The sequence below is a fragment of the Erpetoichthys calabaricus genome, chromosome 4 (assembly GCF_900747795.2).
Source record: "Erpetoichthys calabaricus chromosome 4, fErpCal1.3, whole genome shotgun sequence".
Lineage (NCBI taxonomy): Eukaryota > Metazoa > Chordata > Cladistia > Polypteriformes > Polypteridae > Erpetoichthys > Erpetoichthys calabaricus.
The window spans coordinates 133,755,559-133,771,918 of record NC_041397.2 but is presented as its reverse complement, the minus strand read 5'-3'; the positions used below and the strand labels follow the sequence as shown (position 1 = coordinate 133,771,918).

General features: G+C 37.8%; 1 protein-coding gene across 1 annotated transcript in view; it reads left to right on the top strand.

The window, feature by feature from the left end:
- The window catches only part of ace2 (angiotensin I converting enzyme 2), a 104,843-nt gene that overhangs the window by 39,435 nt on the left and 49,048 nt on the right, over positions 1-16,360 (top strand). Inside the window, exons 8-9 of the mRNA XM_028799807.2 lie at positions 1,814-1,983; positions 9,311-9,537. Coding sequence (XP_028655640.1) covers positions 1,814-1,983; positions 9,311-9,537 — 397 coding nt within the window. The remainder of the gene's footprint in view (positions 1-1,813; positions 1,984-9,310; positions 9,538-16,360) is intronic.

The following is a 16,360-nucleotide window of genomic DNA, read 5'->3' as shown; positions in this document are numbered from 1 at the left end:
AGAGGCATAAATAGAATTGATTTTACTGGTGTGGTATGAATTACATGTATTATGAACTACAGAAAAGAACACCGGCAAACACAGAAGTGTGAATGCTGCTTTATACAGCAATATTCCTAGTTTTCTACCCAAACATAATCTTTTAAATCCCAGAAACTTTTGCATTTTGCAATTGAAAAATTGCATGCAAAATGAATTTTAGTGTCAGCTTCATGAAACTATTTGCGAATAGAAAGTTACCAGTTTCACTCATCACTAGTGAACAGTTCAGCTTTCAGTACCATCACCACCCAGAAGCTCATAGGACGATTGGGTCTGCTAGGCTACAACACTTCCCTGTCCAACTGGGTCTTGGACCTCAATTACCATCATGCTGAGCAATGGTGCCCCCCCAGGGCTGTGTAGTCCTCTGTTCACTCTGCTGACTCACGATTGTACGTCTATGGATAACACAACGGTGGTGGGTCTAATCAGCAATGGAGATGAGTCGGCTTACAGAATGGAGATACAACAATTGTCAGACTGGTGCAATTGCTACAATCTGTCCCTTAATGTGGACAAGACCAAAGTGTGCTGTCCACATCCCACTGTACATCGAGGGCTCAGCAGTGAAACTGGTTAAGAGCACCAAACTTCTTAGTATGACCCCAGCAGCTGACTTTACTTGGTCATTTAACACCTCCTCCATAGCCAAGAAGGTTTAGTAGCATCTCAACTTTCTTTAGTGGATGAAGAAGGCAAGACTTCCTTCCTCCATTCTCACCACATTCTGCAATGGGTGCCATTGAGAGTGTTCTGACAAGCTGCATCACTGTCTGGTTTGGGAACTGTAGTGTCTCTGACCGTGATGCCCTACAACAGAATAATTCATACTGCAGAAAAGATTGTTTGACCCTCTCTGCCCTCCACTGAAGACATCTTTATAAAGTGTTGTATCCGCAAAGTTTACAGAGAGAACATTGCCCTTGAATGTTGGTACCCTTGGTAGGTGTGCACCCCTTCTCATCTATGAAAATACAAAATAATAACATGAAAGCTAAAGCTGAGTTTTACTTCTTAGTACAGTATTATGTTTTGCTTAAGATAAAGATCAGCCATGTATATTTTTGGGTTAATTTTAAAATCACAGTTGGTGGACTAAATCAAAATGAATATAGCCTTTATAAAAAGTATATAATTAATAATTTAAATCAGTCCATTATTCCATTATTATTTCATTTAGTACTCTTTAGAGTTTTATAATTCCTAAGTAGTTAGTGTAGACCTGCTTCAGCAGGCATCTGAAAATGTAAAAAAGGCTCCAGGTTCTTTCCTCACTGAAAAGAAAAGAAGGTAAAAGACGCAAAGTTTCAGCTGTATAGCCTTCATTAGGTGTGAAAATGAAAAGAAAATAGCGGGTAACATATAGAGGAGGAAAATGAGGGAAGAAAGGTAGAGCAGATGAAAGAAGTAAACCTGAAAGAAAATGCTGCCGTTAGAAAAGATGAAGGGAGATATTAAAAGGTTATTTTGTCATTAAGAGAAGTAGAAATATGTGATCCCAGGTTGAGAATGAATTTAGCTTCTTCTATTGTTCTTTGAAAAGCATTTTTGAAGACTTGTGAAAGAACAGAAACGGGAAAATGAAGCTTTGTAACCTCTTTGATATTAATGGCTCAAACATGCCCCTCACAATGGTCTACTAGTCATCTTCCTGTTCCAACTGTGTAGATGGCTTCAAAGTTCCTTCAGGAAATGCAGTAAATAGGTTTTTCAAAGGGCAACAATGTTTGAGATCTTCTGCATATTTACCATTTTAATGTTGTTGTTTCAGGGTTGGACCTATAAAGATATGTTTGAAGCAGGAGAGACTTTCTTTGAATCAGTGGGTCTTTTTAATATGACTGAGGAATTTTGGAACAATTCAATGCTTGAAAAACCAAATGACCGAGAGGTTGTTTGCCACCCCACTGCCTGGGATATGGGAAATGGTAAAGATTTCAGGTAATTTTGGTTTTGTTAAAAAAATATTCCTTACAAAGTGGATGGAGGGTTTAGACTTAGCAAAGAAAAGATGAAGGTTTTTTGTAATACAATTTCATTTCAGTGTAATTTTAAGTCCAGTATGAGGATTAAATATTTGATTATTGATGATAAAGAGAATAAAACAACTGAGAATGCAACAGTTGAATTACTTTATCACAGTACTTGGATTCCAGAATTAATAGCCTATCACTTTTCCCAAATGTTCAAGTGGGTTTTCTCTTGGGACCTCTGCCTAAACCCTCAGTTTGATGACATGCTTTCAAGTTGAGGAGAACGTCTATCTTTGTGCATACCAAACAAGGGACTTCTTATAAATCTAGGCTTTGTTTAATCTTTGCAACTGAAGTGGAGTAATTACTTTATACCAGAGTTTCTTAAACTATAGGTCGTGACACAAAAAGAGGTAGTGGGTTGCTTGTAAGTCAACATTGTGTTTAATGGGAACTCATTTTGTCAGTCGGCTGTGACTCTCCAAAGGGTAAAGTCATGGAAGAAACTTTCCTCTGTCTTCAAAGAAGGCAGTCATGGAGCCCAGATGAAAATGTAGAACATTTCTTTATCTGCAAAGAGTTATGCCCAAATGTCTCAGTCCATGGAGTGCTCAATTAATTAAACAATTCATCTGCTTTTATACTTTTTTCTAATGACATCACCTTATCTAACACGTCATGTCATCTTACTCTTAATATGCAGAACTGTATTACCTCCTCCAATCAACTAAAGGCACCCGTAATTTCTGACTCATGTTGATTCTCCCATTATTCTGAATACCACTTCATTAAAGGGGGTGTTTTGCGGATTGTCCTACTGCTCTTATCACCTCTTCATAGAAGGGGAGTATGGGCTTTCCCCATAGTTTATCCTTGGTGTTCTGTACTCATTTACCTCTTTCTAACCCAACATATCTCTCTGCCTTTAACCTTGGAAAATGATGTTTGGTGGTTTCTCTAAGACAGGGCAGAGACCTCTTGCGCTTCAGCTTTAAGTTGCATTTAGTCAGCCCTTGAGGTACACTCAATCCTTTAAATAATTATTTCTGTTATGGCTTTGTATATATAATTGTAATAAGTTGTAAAAAATGATTATATCTTAACTAAAAATTCCATAGCAAACCTGCCTGATCATCATGTAATTGATATCAAAGACAGTAATAATAATAAACATTTGGAAATATATTAAATATTATTTTCTTTTATAATTTGCTTAATATTCTACATGTTTAGTATTCAGAAACACCTTTTGGTTTTCATTTACTGCTTACTTCACACCAGCTCCTTGCCCAGGTTGGTTGTTCCATTACATCCAAGATGATGCTGGATTTGTCTCTGGCTGAACTGGGTTAAGCAGGTTTCATTCTAACCTACTAAGTTAATCCAATTTCCACCTATCATACAGTATTTGTAATTCACAATTTGAAAAAAAAGAGATTGATTTGCTTTGGTACACAAAACATTTGGATTTTGCTGTCAGAAAAAAAGAAAATGAAATCTTTTTAAATGTCTGGTATGGTTGAATGAGATTAATAACCAACCAGCTGTATAGAATATATTTCATTTATTACAAGAATAGGCTACTAATTAAGAAATTGGTTGTAACAAGAATGGTGTCCACCAGGATAGAGAGTTTGAAATTCCTGATTTATCTGGTCTTCTATTATTTGATTGCTAGTCAAAGAAAAAGAAGTAATTAATAATTCTGAATTCTGAATCTTTAAAGAAAAAATTAAACTAGCATCAGCATTTGTTCTGAACACAGATGCTTTGGGTCAGAGGCAACAGCATCTGCACTCACTTTCCCCAGCTCCACTAGTTAATCCAGCAGGATTCTTCCTGAAACTGTCAGGAACCATGTAACAAGGTCAAAGGATTTAAGAAGTGGAGTGGGTCTTTTAAGTTCAGGGGCCTCATATATAAAACTTGCTTATGTTAAGAAACGTGTAAACCATTCCTTATGCAAAAGTCAGGATTTATAAAACACAAACTTGCCATGGAAACTGGCTTAATGTTACGCAAACTTTCCATCATCCATAAGTCCTATGCCAACTTTTTTGGTGTTGGTAATTTAACAACATTAGGCAGTAGGACAATGAAATGAACAGAAAATCTTGTTACATCGTGCATTTCAATGACACTTCAGTCACATTCTGATGTCCATTGATCCATTTGCTAAACCCACTTTATCCTGATCAGGGTCACATTACAGTTAATAGTTCTGTCAATATAATTGCCTTCAATGTTGATAAAAATGCCTAATTCAAACGCTAATTAATTGTATTAGTGTGCATTTTGTCTTTAAAAAGGTCATGCTGTGTGTTGTATGACGTCGCTGGAATGATTCTAAAGTCTGCTTCTCACACTGTGATTTAATAAAATAAAGGAATCATGAGTAGAACTGAGCAGTTGCACAACAACATTAGTTAGACACATTTGAGCATCACATATTAGTTGTTTATGTATGAATGAAAGTGCTGTTTGTTTACAGAAGCAAATTCATTTTGTGATGGTGCCTTTACCTAAATATATGTGCAGTCAGTTGCACCAATTACAAAAATCAGTAATTGCTGCCAATTGCCTGCCAATTGCCTGACTATAAAGAAATTGCATGTATCTGGGTAGCTTCTTAATTATGCCACCCTATACAGATGGCATGACATGTTAAAACCTGTAATGGAACAGGGATAGCTTGATTTATGTGTGATGGTCTCAGCAATGAAAGCTCCAAAATGAGCAGACAACTCCAAGATGATTGTAGGGAGTCTAAATTAGCTTATAAACCAGGTTATAAACTAGGAGTCATCATGAAAAAATACACAAATACTGTTAATAATATTTAAATTACAGAAAAAGCAGCATTTATAAGTTTGTCTATGAATTTTAATTGTGGCAAAATAAGCACACATAACGTAACTTTCAACTGAATTGAAATTTAGAGCATTTTGTGTTATTTGTTTGCTTCATCAAAGAAACAGATATCATATTTATTTTTAAATATTTTGTAATAATGTGTAATGTGCAATAGAGATTTACCGAGACCACCACACCACTATTTGTGCAGGCAGTACATGTAGGTATTACCTGTGCTGCCATTTTAAATTCTTATGCTCACTACTGACGATTTGTTTTGCATCCAGTTTTTTCCTCTTTTACATGTCCGATAGCTGCGCCTCTTGGCAAAATATATAATTTGAAATAACCTCTCCCATAGTAAATTGGAAACAGTAAGCTAATCTGTAACTGAAATTGCACAGGGCATTTCTCTATCTGTTTTAAGCATGGGTTACATGCAAAAGTGAGTTGATTTATACAGGACAGATTATAGTATTTGCTGATCCATCCATCGTCTAAACCTACTTATCCAGTGCAGGGTTAGATGGAGCCTATCCAAACAAGCAAACAAGAAATGGGTACAGGCAGAAATAACCCCTGGACAGGACACCAGCACATCAGAGGATGAGCATACATACAGACATGCATACACACACAGCAGGGGGCAATTTAGCATCACCAATTCACAATACCTAAAAAAAGGGTAAGCAAACATAGAACAACAAAGGGTCAAATTGATAAAAAAAGGACAAATCTACAGTCCATCTTGGCATTACTATGCAGGTTTTAGATCCCTGACTACTAACTTACTTAGCTGAAAGTATCACAAAAATATTCTGTCTTCCATCTTCCAGCCACTACACCCTATCTTTGACTCTTTTTCTGTCTAACTCTGGAATCTACTTGCCACTTGTCAAGCACTTGCTTACACTCAGCTCCACACTCCATACGTCTGTGGGGTCAGTGTGGTTTCAAATAACAATAAGTCTAGTCTTTTACTGCAGTGGGTTGGCACCCTGTCCAGGATTGGTTCCTGCCTTGTGCCCTGTGTTGGCTGGGATTGGCTCTAGCAGACCCCCGTCACCCTGTGTTCGGATTCAGCGGGTTGGAAAATGGATGGATGGATGAATGGTTCTTCTACAGACTAAAGCCTCCCTCTAGTAGCCTCTGAGGCTGGAATTCATGCACCTCTGAGCACTCCTTTAGCATAAAATGACCAGCTTTACAGTGCAGCTCAGCAGTCGCTTGGTCTAGAGAGCAGCAAGTTTCATCCCAAGATGTAAGGAAGTGTGCTGCTCAGAGAAAAAAAATGTTTAGCCTTGGCGAGAGGAGATCGTGTGGGGACCTTATCTAGGTCTTCAAAATTCTGAAGGACATCAATATAGCAGATCCAGCAAAATTCTTTCAACTAAATGTTGTATCACATACATGAGGACACCAAGAAAATTAAAGGGAAGTGCATTTAATAATGAAGTCAGGAAGATCTTCATTACTCAAAGAGTTATGGAAATCTGGAAGAAACTACTGTCATGTAGATGAAGCAGAAACCTTGACCACTTTTATGATATACAGTGATCCCTCGCTATATCACGCTTCGACTTTCGCGGCTTCACTCTATCGGGATTTTTTCTCATACACGCTTACGTCACTATGTGTGCGTTTTCTGAAAACTTTTATCTAAGCCCCACAATGGCTCCTAAACGTGCTTCTTTTTCTAAGCCTTCTGACAATGAAACTAAGTGCCAGAGAAAGATGCTTATCATCTAGGAGAAGGTGAAAATCTTGGATCTGATCAAAGATGGCAATACCCTACAAAAGTCTCTTCACACATATGAAAAGACAGCGCCAGTAACTGCCTATCAAGATGTTCTTCAGCCGTGCACCCAGACACCCACTGCCTACTCCTAGTACTCCTTCAGCGGAAGAAGACAACGACGAACCTGCTGAAGATACTGCACCACCTTGTCACGCTTGGGTCACAGATTTGCACAGAGATACAGGAGGTTGTAGAAAAAAAAAGAACTTTATTCAAAGCACTGCAAACAAACATTTGTCTCTTTTCAAAAGTTTAAACGTGCTCCGTGACAAGTCAGAGAGAGAGAGAGAGAGAGAGAGAGATACAAAGATGAGAGGCGCTGCACAATACTTTCAAGTAAGTGGATTACCGCGTGAGAGGTTTATCGCGCGTTATAGCGCAAGTAAACAGCAATGTGAAGGTAGACTGTCAGCTGTTTCAGGGGTTTTTCCAGGGGCGTCTGTGTCATCTGAGGGTGCAATCAGCGCTCCAGCTTACAACCTGAAGACTCTCCTACTGAGCTCGTGCCTTCATAGGTTAGTGGTTGTGTGTAAGAACTGTGTGTGTGTGTAATTAAATGTACAGTATAATAATAATAATAATAATATGATATTTGTAACGTCTAATATGTCTTATTTTCTGTTATTTTGTCTAATATATTGGGTAATACAAGTGTAATGGTGACTAAAGGGCTCTAATAATGTTAAAAAACGTATTTAGAAGGTCGTAAACAGGTTTTCTAAACTCTAACTGTGAAAATATTCGATTTATAAATAAAGAATCCTACTTCGCGAAAATTCATTTATGCGGTAGAGTCTGGAACAGATTAACCGTGATAAACGAGGGTTCACTGTATCTGGAATGAGATATTGGGAAAGCTTAGCTATTACTCAAAAAAAAAAAGTTTGATGGACTCAGTGGTCTTATGTTCTTATGTCAGTGGTACAACATTGTCCCAGGCTTGCCCTACTTCTACTTTGTGCCCTCCAATGGTTACCAAGATGACACACACAGCTTTGGATTATTGCAAGGAAAAAAAATAACGAGTAGTTGCAAAAAACAGGCAGAGGTTGTTAACAAATAGAAAAAAATTACCAAAACACCATAACCAAAGGAGAAGACTAAAATGAGAATTGAAAAGTAAAAGGCATTCAAAAACTTAACACTAGGGCCTAGTTGAACTGTCTCATAAACAGGGGGACAAGACATTAATAAAATATATCTTTTTACATTAAAGTGACACACAAAAGAGAATTCTTGATGTAAAAACCATGGTCAGGCTAAAATTATATGCATAAAAAACCTAAATACTATAGCCATGAGGTGTTGCAACCCATGCCTCCCCCTAACTTTAGTCTTTATTTCTATGTCTTCTGTGTCCATAACCTGCTTTTGTCCAGGTTTTCACTGTTTCAATTTTGTTCTGCTACCCCACTTGTTGTTCTTCTGGAGTACAAAGCACACATTCAAAGCATATTCCATTTCTGGTGAGCAACTTCTTCTGATAGAAGAATATTGTATGTTGTTTCTGCTAGTGTTTGTTTCTCACTCCTCAAATCCAGGCTGTGCTTTGCCTCTATGGTGCGTTGCACCCTCCTGGTTGGCAATATACCCATCCACCTTTAGAGATGTAATGTAATTAGATGGATTTCCAAATGAGCACCTTTCACAAAGTAGGCAACTGTTTAGATGGCCCAAGTCCAATAACAGCCCCTTATTTCCATAACTATGGTATGATTTTGACCTTGTAAGTTTACTGTTTACTTGTGTATCACCTTTTTCAACTTTCTAACCAGATCTCTGTTGGCCCCCATTTTGTAATTCTTATCATTAGATATGTTTAATGTTTAACTACAGGAAAGGATCTTCCCATTGCCACATAAGAACCTGATCTTTTACATGATGTTGCACGTCCTTTAAACAGTTTTCTTATACTTATCCAATGGCATTTCCTGTGGACGAACTTCTTCATTTCAGGTTATTAATACATGTCTACCCAAGTCAATGTAAACAATGTGAATTTTAGACTTACAGTGAGAACATTATTGAACTCTCCTCACTGATTTTCTAGTCAATGTGAAGTGAATTAACTGTTGTGAATTAAGTTTAATTCACTGCGCTGCTAGGATGAAAGCCAAAACACTAAAGTCATCTGAACATTTTCTGCATTTAAGTCCTTTTTTTTCACATTTCTTATAAAGATCAAAAGTGTTTTAAAAAAGGACACCACTCTGAAGTGTCTTAATTAAATACGATATGCCAAGAGAAATTTTGAACTGAAAATGTATGGTTAAATATGAAGTTTTTCATGTAAATTTCTTTTTGATCTGCTGTTCTTTTCTTCTTGCACGTGAAGCCAGAAAGCCATAAGGACTGATTTAGATCATTTATGTTAGATAGAATACCCAGTGGGGCCTGAGTGGTCTCTTGGCCTTGGAACCCCTGCAGATTTTGTTTTTTTTTCTCAAGCCCATCTGGAGTTTTTTTTTTTGTTTGTTTTTTCTGTCCTCCCGGCCATCTGACCTTACTTTATTCTTTGTTTCTTAGTATTGCCTAATTTTATTTTTGTTGCATATAAACATTTCTTTCTTTATCTTGTAAAGCACTTTGAGCTACACCATTTGTATGGAAATTTGCTATATAAATAAACGTTGTTTTTTTATAGGATTAAAATGTGTACTAAGGTGAACATGGATGACTTCCTCACAGTCCACCATGAAATGGGTCATATTGAGTACGACATGGCTTATGCCCACCAACCCTTCTTGTTCAGAAATGGTGCTAATGAAGGGTTTCATGAGGCTGTAGGTGAAATCATGTCTCTCTCGGCTGCCACACCAAAACATCTGAAGTCATTGGACCTTCTATCTGCTAATTTTGTTGAAGATTATGGTAGGAAACATTTTTTATTAAGTGTGCTCTTTACTGTAATCAATATTATCTAGTTTTAAGATGAAAAGGTAAATGAAATTGTGGATACAAATTTGAGTGGGTGTTATATCTCCAATCTCTATTTGACCTGTCTTCATTTTAGACTAATGGATGCATGAATTTGTCCAGGTGATGGGCTGGTATACCATATTGGTTTCAGGGTACTTTCAAAGCTGCTGGAATAATGTTCAAGCCCTGTGACGCTGAATTTGACAAAGACATTGATTGTTGGATAGAATTTAATGTCATAGCTCATTTGCAATTGCCTGATTCGTTAAGACATACAATTAAGTAATAAAAGCTCATTAATAAAAGCACATGAATGTGTTTTATAGCTGCTGGTGTCTCGAGATTAAACTGAATGCGTGCAGAATAACAGATACAATATAGACAGAAGCGAGGAAGCACTCATTCGCTCAAAGAGTTGTGGGAATCTGGAACAAACCACTGAATCATGAAATTAGAGCAGAAAGCATGACAACCTTTAAAAAGTATCTGGATGAGATATTGGGAAGGCTTCACTATTAGTCAAACAAAAGAGATTAATGGACCCAATGTTCTTCTCTCATTTGTCAATTTTCTTATGTAACATTGTCCTATGCTTGCCTTACTGTGACTTTGTGACCTTCAGTAGCCACTGAGATGAGACAGGTAATCTCTGATCTTTGTGTGGAGATGCAAAAGGAGATGCAAAACAAGGTCAAAAGGAAAGCAGAACAAGTAGGCAAAAATGATCAAAACTCCAGAACCAAAGGGCAAAATCAAAATTAGAATCGAAAAGCAAAATTTCTCATTCTTAAGAATGGTAAAAAAAAAAGGTAAATGAAATGAAAGTGAAAGATAGACGATGACAAAGCAGAAGCTTCAATGATTTTGTTTTCCAGGAAGGAAACGGCAGAGTAATTTAACCCTTTAGATTTAATATGGTGGTAGATATGTCTTGTGAACAGTGGTAAAATGAGTATGGATAAAAGACCACCAAATAATACATTTTTACCAAGCATAATATGTGACCTGGACCAAGATCAGAAAAAAATACTTATTGTAAATCAGGGAATAATACAGACAAAAACAATCCATAATCTGTCTCAATGCTGGGAGCAGGTTATTCTTCATGTGGACAATTTCAGGAAGGGCACATCAGACAGAACTTCCCCTGCATATTAGAGTATATGTGATCCAGCAACTGAATGCAGAAATGTGTCAGGACTAAACACTCTGGTGCAACAGATGTCACACAGCCCAAAGCAGGGACAAATGAGGCTGTGATTCCCCTTACACAGAATGAACTGTCTAGGAGTTCTCTGTGACATTTGACCCAGAGTCTCAGAAAACCTAAAGGTCCAGGAAAACCAGGAGACCGGTTGTCTTGTTAGGATTATAAAGTGCCATAAGCCATGCCTGGTTGATCCAGAAAGGATCTGGAGAAGGACTTTTTGGCCTGAGGGTTATTTTTCGTACGTGGATTACTCGTTTTGCCGGATATAATTGTTGACGATTTAGCCTGATCCTGGATCTGTCAGTTTTTCCAAACTCTTGCTGGAAGTGTTGTCATAGCAACACATCCTATTCCTCAAACCTGCTCGGAGCAGGTTTGTTCTATGTAAACAAGGATTAGCTCACACACATAATCAGTGTCCGTGCATGGAATTCATTCAGTCATGGCTTCACTGTTCATGAATGAGCGACCAATTGATATTGGTGCGCAAATTATAAGAAGAGAATTTCATATAGAGAGGGGTTTGCGCGATTGGCAAGATCCTTTATTGCTCCCGGAGGAAATTCTTTTCGAAAGATACTGCTTTAGCTGAGGGGGAACATTGTACCTCAAAAATGTATTAGGACCTTATATTCAAAGTTAAACTTGGCGAAGTCGGGCTCTCACAACCACACAGACAGTAGGCATTGCTATGAGGTTTTCTGCAAGCGGCACTTTTTTATATACTGTAGGCGATGAGGAAAATCTATCTAAAAGTGCAGTTTGCCAAGCAATTCGTAAAGTCTGTTTGGCTCTGAAATATTTAATTCGGGTTTTCATAGTGTTTCCTGGACACCTGCGTGTGCAGACAATAAAAGAGGCGTTTCATGCCATTGTAGGTATGGGGAATACACAAGTAAAAACACCCACAGTTCCATAAATAATCTCACAATCAGCCTAAAATTCTCATTACCCAGGATTTCCAAATGTGATTGGGGTACATGGGACTGATCACAGTGGAGTATGATCAAACATTATTTGGAAAATGTACCTCTCCTCCCGATGAATAATCAGACATAGTATCTTCATCAAATATTTGACCTTTGTCAATATCTCGTTGGTCAGACACAGGTTCTAGGGATATGACATTCCCTGCAACTGACCCAAAAAAAGAGGGCTATATGGAACCTATCTGTGGTACACATTGAGGACAAATATATGCAATGACCATCCTTTTTCTGAAATGAAGTGACCACTGCATCCTGCCACTGGTTCTGAGGAGGAGCTTCCCCCTGGAATGCTGTCAGAAACAGGGTGATGGGCATTTTGCTGGAGAGCCAACTCTTCTGCAGGGGTTAGGTCTGGACCACGTGGACCTCCACCTGTTTTTTGCTTGTCTGCCTTCTTATTAACTTTAAAATTAATGTTCTTTACATTACATATGATTCTTTATTTCAACAATTCTTTAAATAGTTATATATCAATATTTACCAGTTTGAAGTATTTTCTTGTACTTCACTTTAACGTGTTCCCATGTTCTCCTTGTGCTCACATTTGATCTGGAATAATGACATATTAAATAATAATTAATCTGACACATAGGAAATGAAACGCTGCTTTCAGTAAGTACAATGCACACTACTTAGCGTTTAATTTGTCGGCCACTTTTTGCCAGCTGTCTTTTCTGGTTTGGGCTGCTTTTGCAGTGTTACCCCTTGTGCATATTAAATCTTGAAATTCTTCATGTCCTTTGAATAAAAGATCTTACTCCACTTGCGTGAGAAAAAAAAATGCACCCGTTCTTTCGTCATTTTGTTACAGCCTATCAAAGACTTGCTGATCATGTTTTCTAGACTCAATATATATGGGCTTTTCAATCAGCACGGGCGCGCACATTCATCTCGGATGATTAGATCCAGCTAAACTAATCTCCTACACGGCTGCGTTTGAAAAACCGACTTTTCTGGATGAGTTTCACCGGCATTAACTCATCTGATCTCGGATGATTTAAGCGACGTATGGAAAATACCCCCCAGCTCTCTAACAGAGGTGATCTTAACACTAGAATTACCAGAGCCTACGAAAAAACTCGTAGATCCGGCCCACTTTAAATCGCTTCTTAAAACCGTTCTCACCTCTCCACCAGCGTCTTTTGTCATCTAAATGTACTAATAAAGAGAAGCTGCCAGCAGCCGGCTATTCCATCCCCCCAACGACTTAGAACGTAAACGAGCTTTTCCCAGCTCATGCCTTGATTGATTATCTGGGAGTGAAGTGAAGTTTTAGAGTAGAAATAATAGATTGTTATTTGGAACACACGCATTTCATATGTGTTGCATTTCTACAGTAATCTGTGTAAACACATTGTTAAAACAGAAATGTTTTATATATTCTAGTAGCAAATGACAAAATGTAGGCATAAACTATATAATGTACTAGCAAAATACCCGCGCTTCGCAGCGGAGAAGTAGTGTGTTAAAGAGGTTATGAAAAAGTAAAGGAAACATTTTAAAAATAACGTAACATGATTGTCAATGTAATTGTGTTGTCATTGTTATGAGTGTTGCTGTCATATATATATACATATACACATATACACACATATACAGATATATTATATATACATATACACATATATTTTTTATATATATATATATATATATATATATATATATATATATATATATATATATATATATACATACATACATACATACATACATACATACATACACACATAGATGCACTTACAATAACATAGAAATCAATATAAACAACATTAACATCATTATCATATGAGAATATGAAGTAATATATAAGAAGCACATTTCATATAAATATAAATAATTAAACAGTAAAACCTTCTTGTATAATTTGCTACCGTGGCTTTTCGTTGGTCTGTCCAGGATATTTAAATCACCTGTAGCTTGCAAACTGTTTCACCTATTGACTTGAAATGTGGTACACATATAATACGTCACGTCTGCTATCCGCTTTATGGGTGATGATTGTATTACTCTTTTTATGTTTATTTTATTTTAGAATCAACTCCTATCTGCGCACACCAGGGCGGCCGTGGGCAGATGCGTATGGTGTATTCACTCCATGTTATCGTGCATTGCGCTGTCACTGGTATTTTGATAAAAGAATTTGAACAATATATAAGAAGCGTATAAATTATTAAACAGTAAAACATTAACATTTAAGAAGTAAAGTTACATTGAGTACTACTGCAGTGCCTTCGGGTATACCTCATTTTTTGTTTGCCCATTACATGCTTAAATGTATACATTTTTTGGTGTACCTACCCGAGAACACGCGACATATAACCGACCGTGGGAGAAGCATGGATTTTAAAGAAGCGTTGAGTTCATCTGCTGGTCTCCCTCGTGAAATAACTGGTAATGTTTCACTAAAATCTACAGCGAGTAAAACGACATTACCTCCTTTTTTTTTTGTACGATCTCTGAGATGTTGCTTTTTTCGGTTCAAGGCTTCATAAGCTCTTTTATGTTCCATGGTGTACTTAATAAGTACTAATTATCCCAAACCATCATCTTTGAATGTTGCAAGACTTTCGCCTTGTATGTAGATCGGGGTAATTACATTCATTGCATTCCTAGTCTGAATCACAATCTGATTGTATGGGTGGTTACCTGGCACTGTAGGGTTGCCACCCGTCCTTTAAAATACGGAATCGTGCCGCGTTTGACAATGAAATTGCGCGTCCCGTTTTGAATCAATACTGGACGGGATTTATCCCGTATTTTTGTAATCATTTTTTTTTTAAAGCAGCGTCTCATGCAAATCATCCCATACGCATTTTATGAAGATGCCTCCTTTCCTACTTTTGATTGGGTAATACTTGATGTCATCGTTAGTTTGATTGGTGTTTTTAACTGTCCAGTGAGGAGGGCGTGTCTTTTAAGTACAGTCTGCAAAGTGTTGGCACTGAGATGTGGCGTCAGCGCCATACTTGTCAGCAAGTCGGCTAACATCCGCCATGTGCCGTCTTTCAGTTGCGAGAAGCAGATCATAGAATGGTTGAAACTGTTGCCCCTAACGTTGCGCCACGGCGTGTGGTTCGTTTATACCTCGTGTCTTCTCATTAAACTTTTATCTCGCGAATATGTTATTGCAATCCGCAGCGGGAGCGTTTCTATAAACTTTATTTAAACTTACGTTTTACACCGTGGTTTGTTTCCTTATGAACATGCTTGTATGCTTCACTCGCTCCGTTCTCAATTGTTTAATTAATTTTTTGCTCTTCGCTGTTTGCGGCTGTTCCTCCATTTCCCCCTACTTCGTTCTTTTATCTCGCGAATATGTTATTGCAATCCTTAACGGGAGCGTTTCAATAAACTGATTGAAAATAGTTTTGCATTTACCTTTTTAGTAAAAGGCGAGCTTTTAAGCCTGAGAAATCACCCCGTAAATGCACACGTTTAATTGGACATGTGTTAATATGTATGGTTACACAGTATTAAAAGACAGTGAACAACGTCAGTTACCTTTGTTCCCGCGTTTGATAAAAGGTGAGCTTTTAAGCCTGAGAAATCACCCCGTAAATGCACACGTTTAATTGCACATGTGTTAATATGTATGCTTACACAGTATTAAAAGACAGTCAAAAATTAATGTCATTTACCTTCGTTCCCGCGTGCGACTCGTGCTGTAAATCTCTTCCTTGTTTTTAGTTCACGTGATTACGTAGGAGGCGTGATGACGCGGTACGTGACTCCGCCTCCTCCATTACAGTGTATGGACAAAAAATATGTTCCAGTTATGACCATTACGCTTTGAATTTCGAAATGAAACCTGCCTAACTTTTGTAAGTAAGCTGTAAGGAATGAGCCTGCCAAATTTCAGCCTTCTACCTACACGGGAAGTTGGAGAATTAGTGATGAGTGAGTCAGTGAGTGAGTGAGTCAGTCAGTGAGGGCTTTGCCTTTTATTAGTATAGATGAAGCCTGAAGTCCAAATATCAAAGAAACACTTTCACAAAAGGTACAAAAAAAAAGCCACCGCCAAAAAAAGCCGCCTTAGTGTGTGACATTGACACCCATTAGCTATCACTGTTTCCATGGTGCAACAGTATTAGTCGCTGACTGGGAATCAGAAGATCATGAGTTCGATCCTGCACAACTCCCTTTTGAGAAGTGTTCTTATTTTCACTATTTTAGAATAAAAAGATACATTTGATTTCAGTCTGTAACAGCCACTGTAATTTATGATATTTGTAACGGTTAGCTTTATTTTTTTTTTAAATTCACTTTTCATTGTCTCAGTCGCGTTCAGGATCCTCCCCTACCGCCCCCCCACCTGACACTGCTGTTTTCACATAAAGACGCGCTATATTTCTAAGTGTATCACGATACATACGACCGCGTGTTTTTTTCCCCCAGTATTGCCAGTCCCCACGTGTTGCTGTATGCTGTTTCTTTTGTACTCCAGGACATGCAGAGGAAAGCATAGTAAAGAGCAGTAGCTTCAGCGCTATATGCAATCATCAGACACTCCCCATCTGATGCTGTTTTCACATAAAGACGCGCTAAAGCTTTGCAGTGTACTTGTGACTGCATTGTC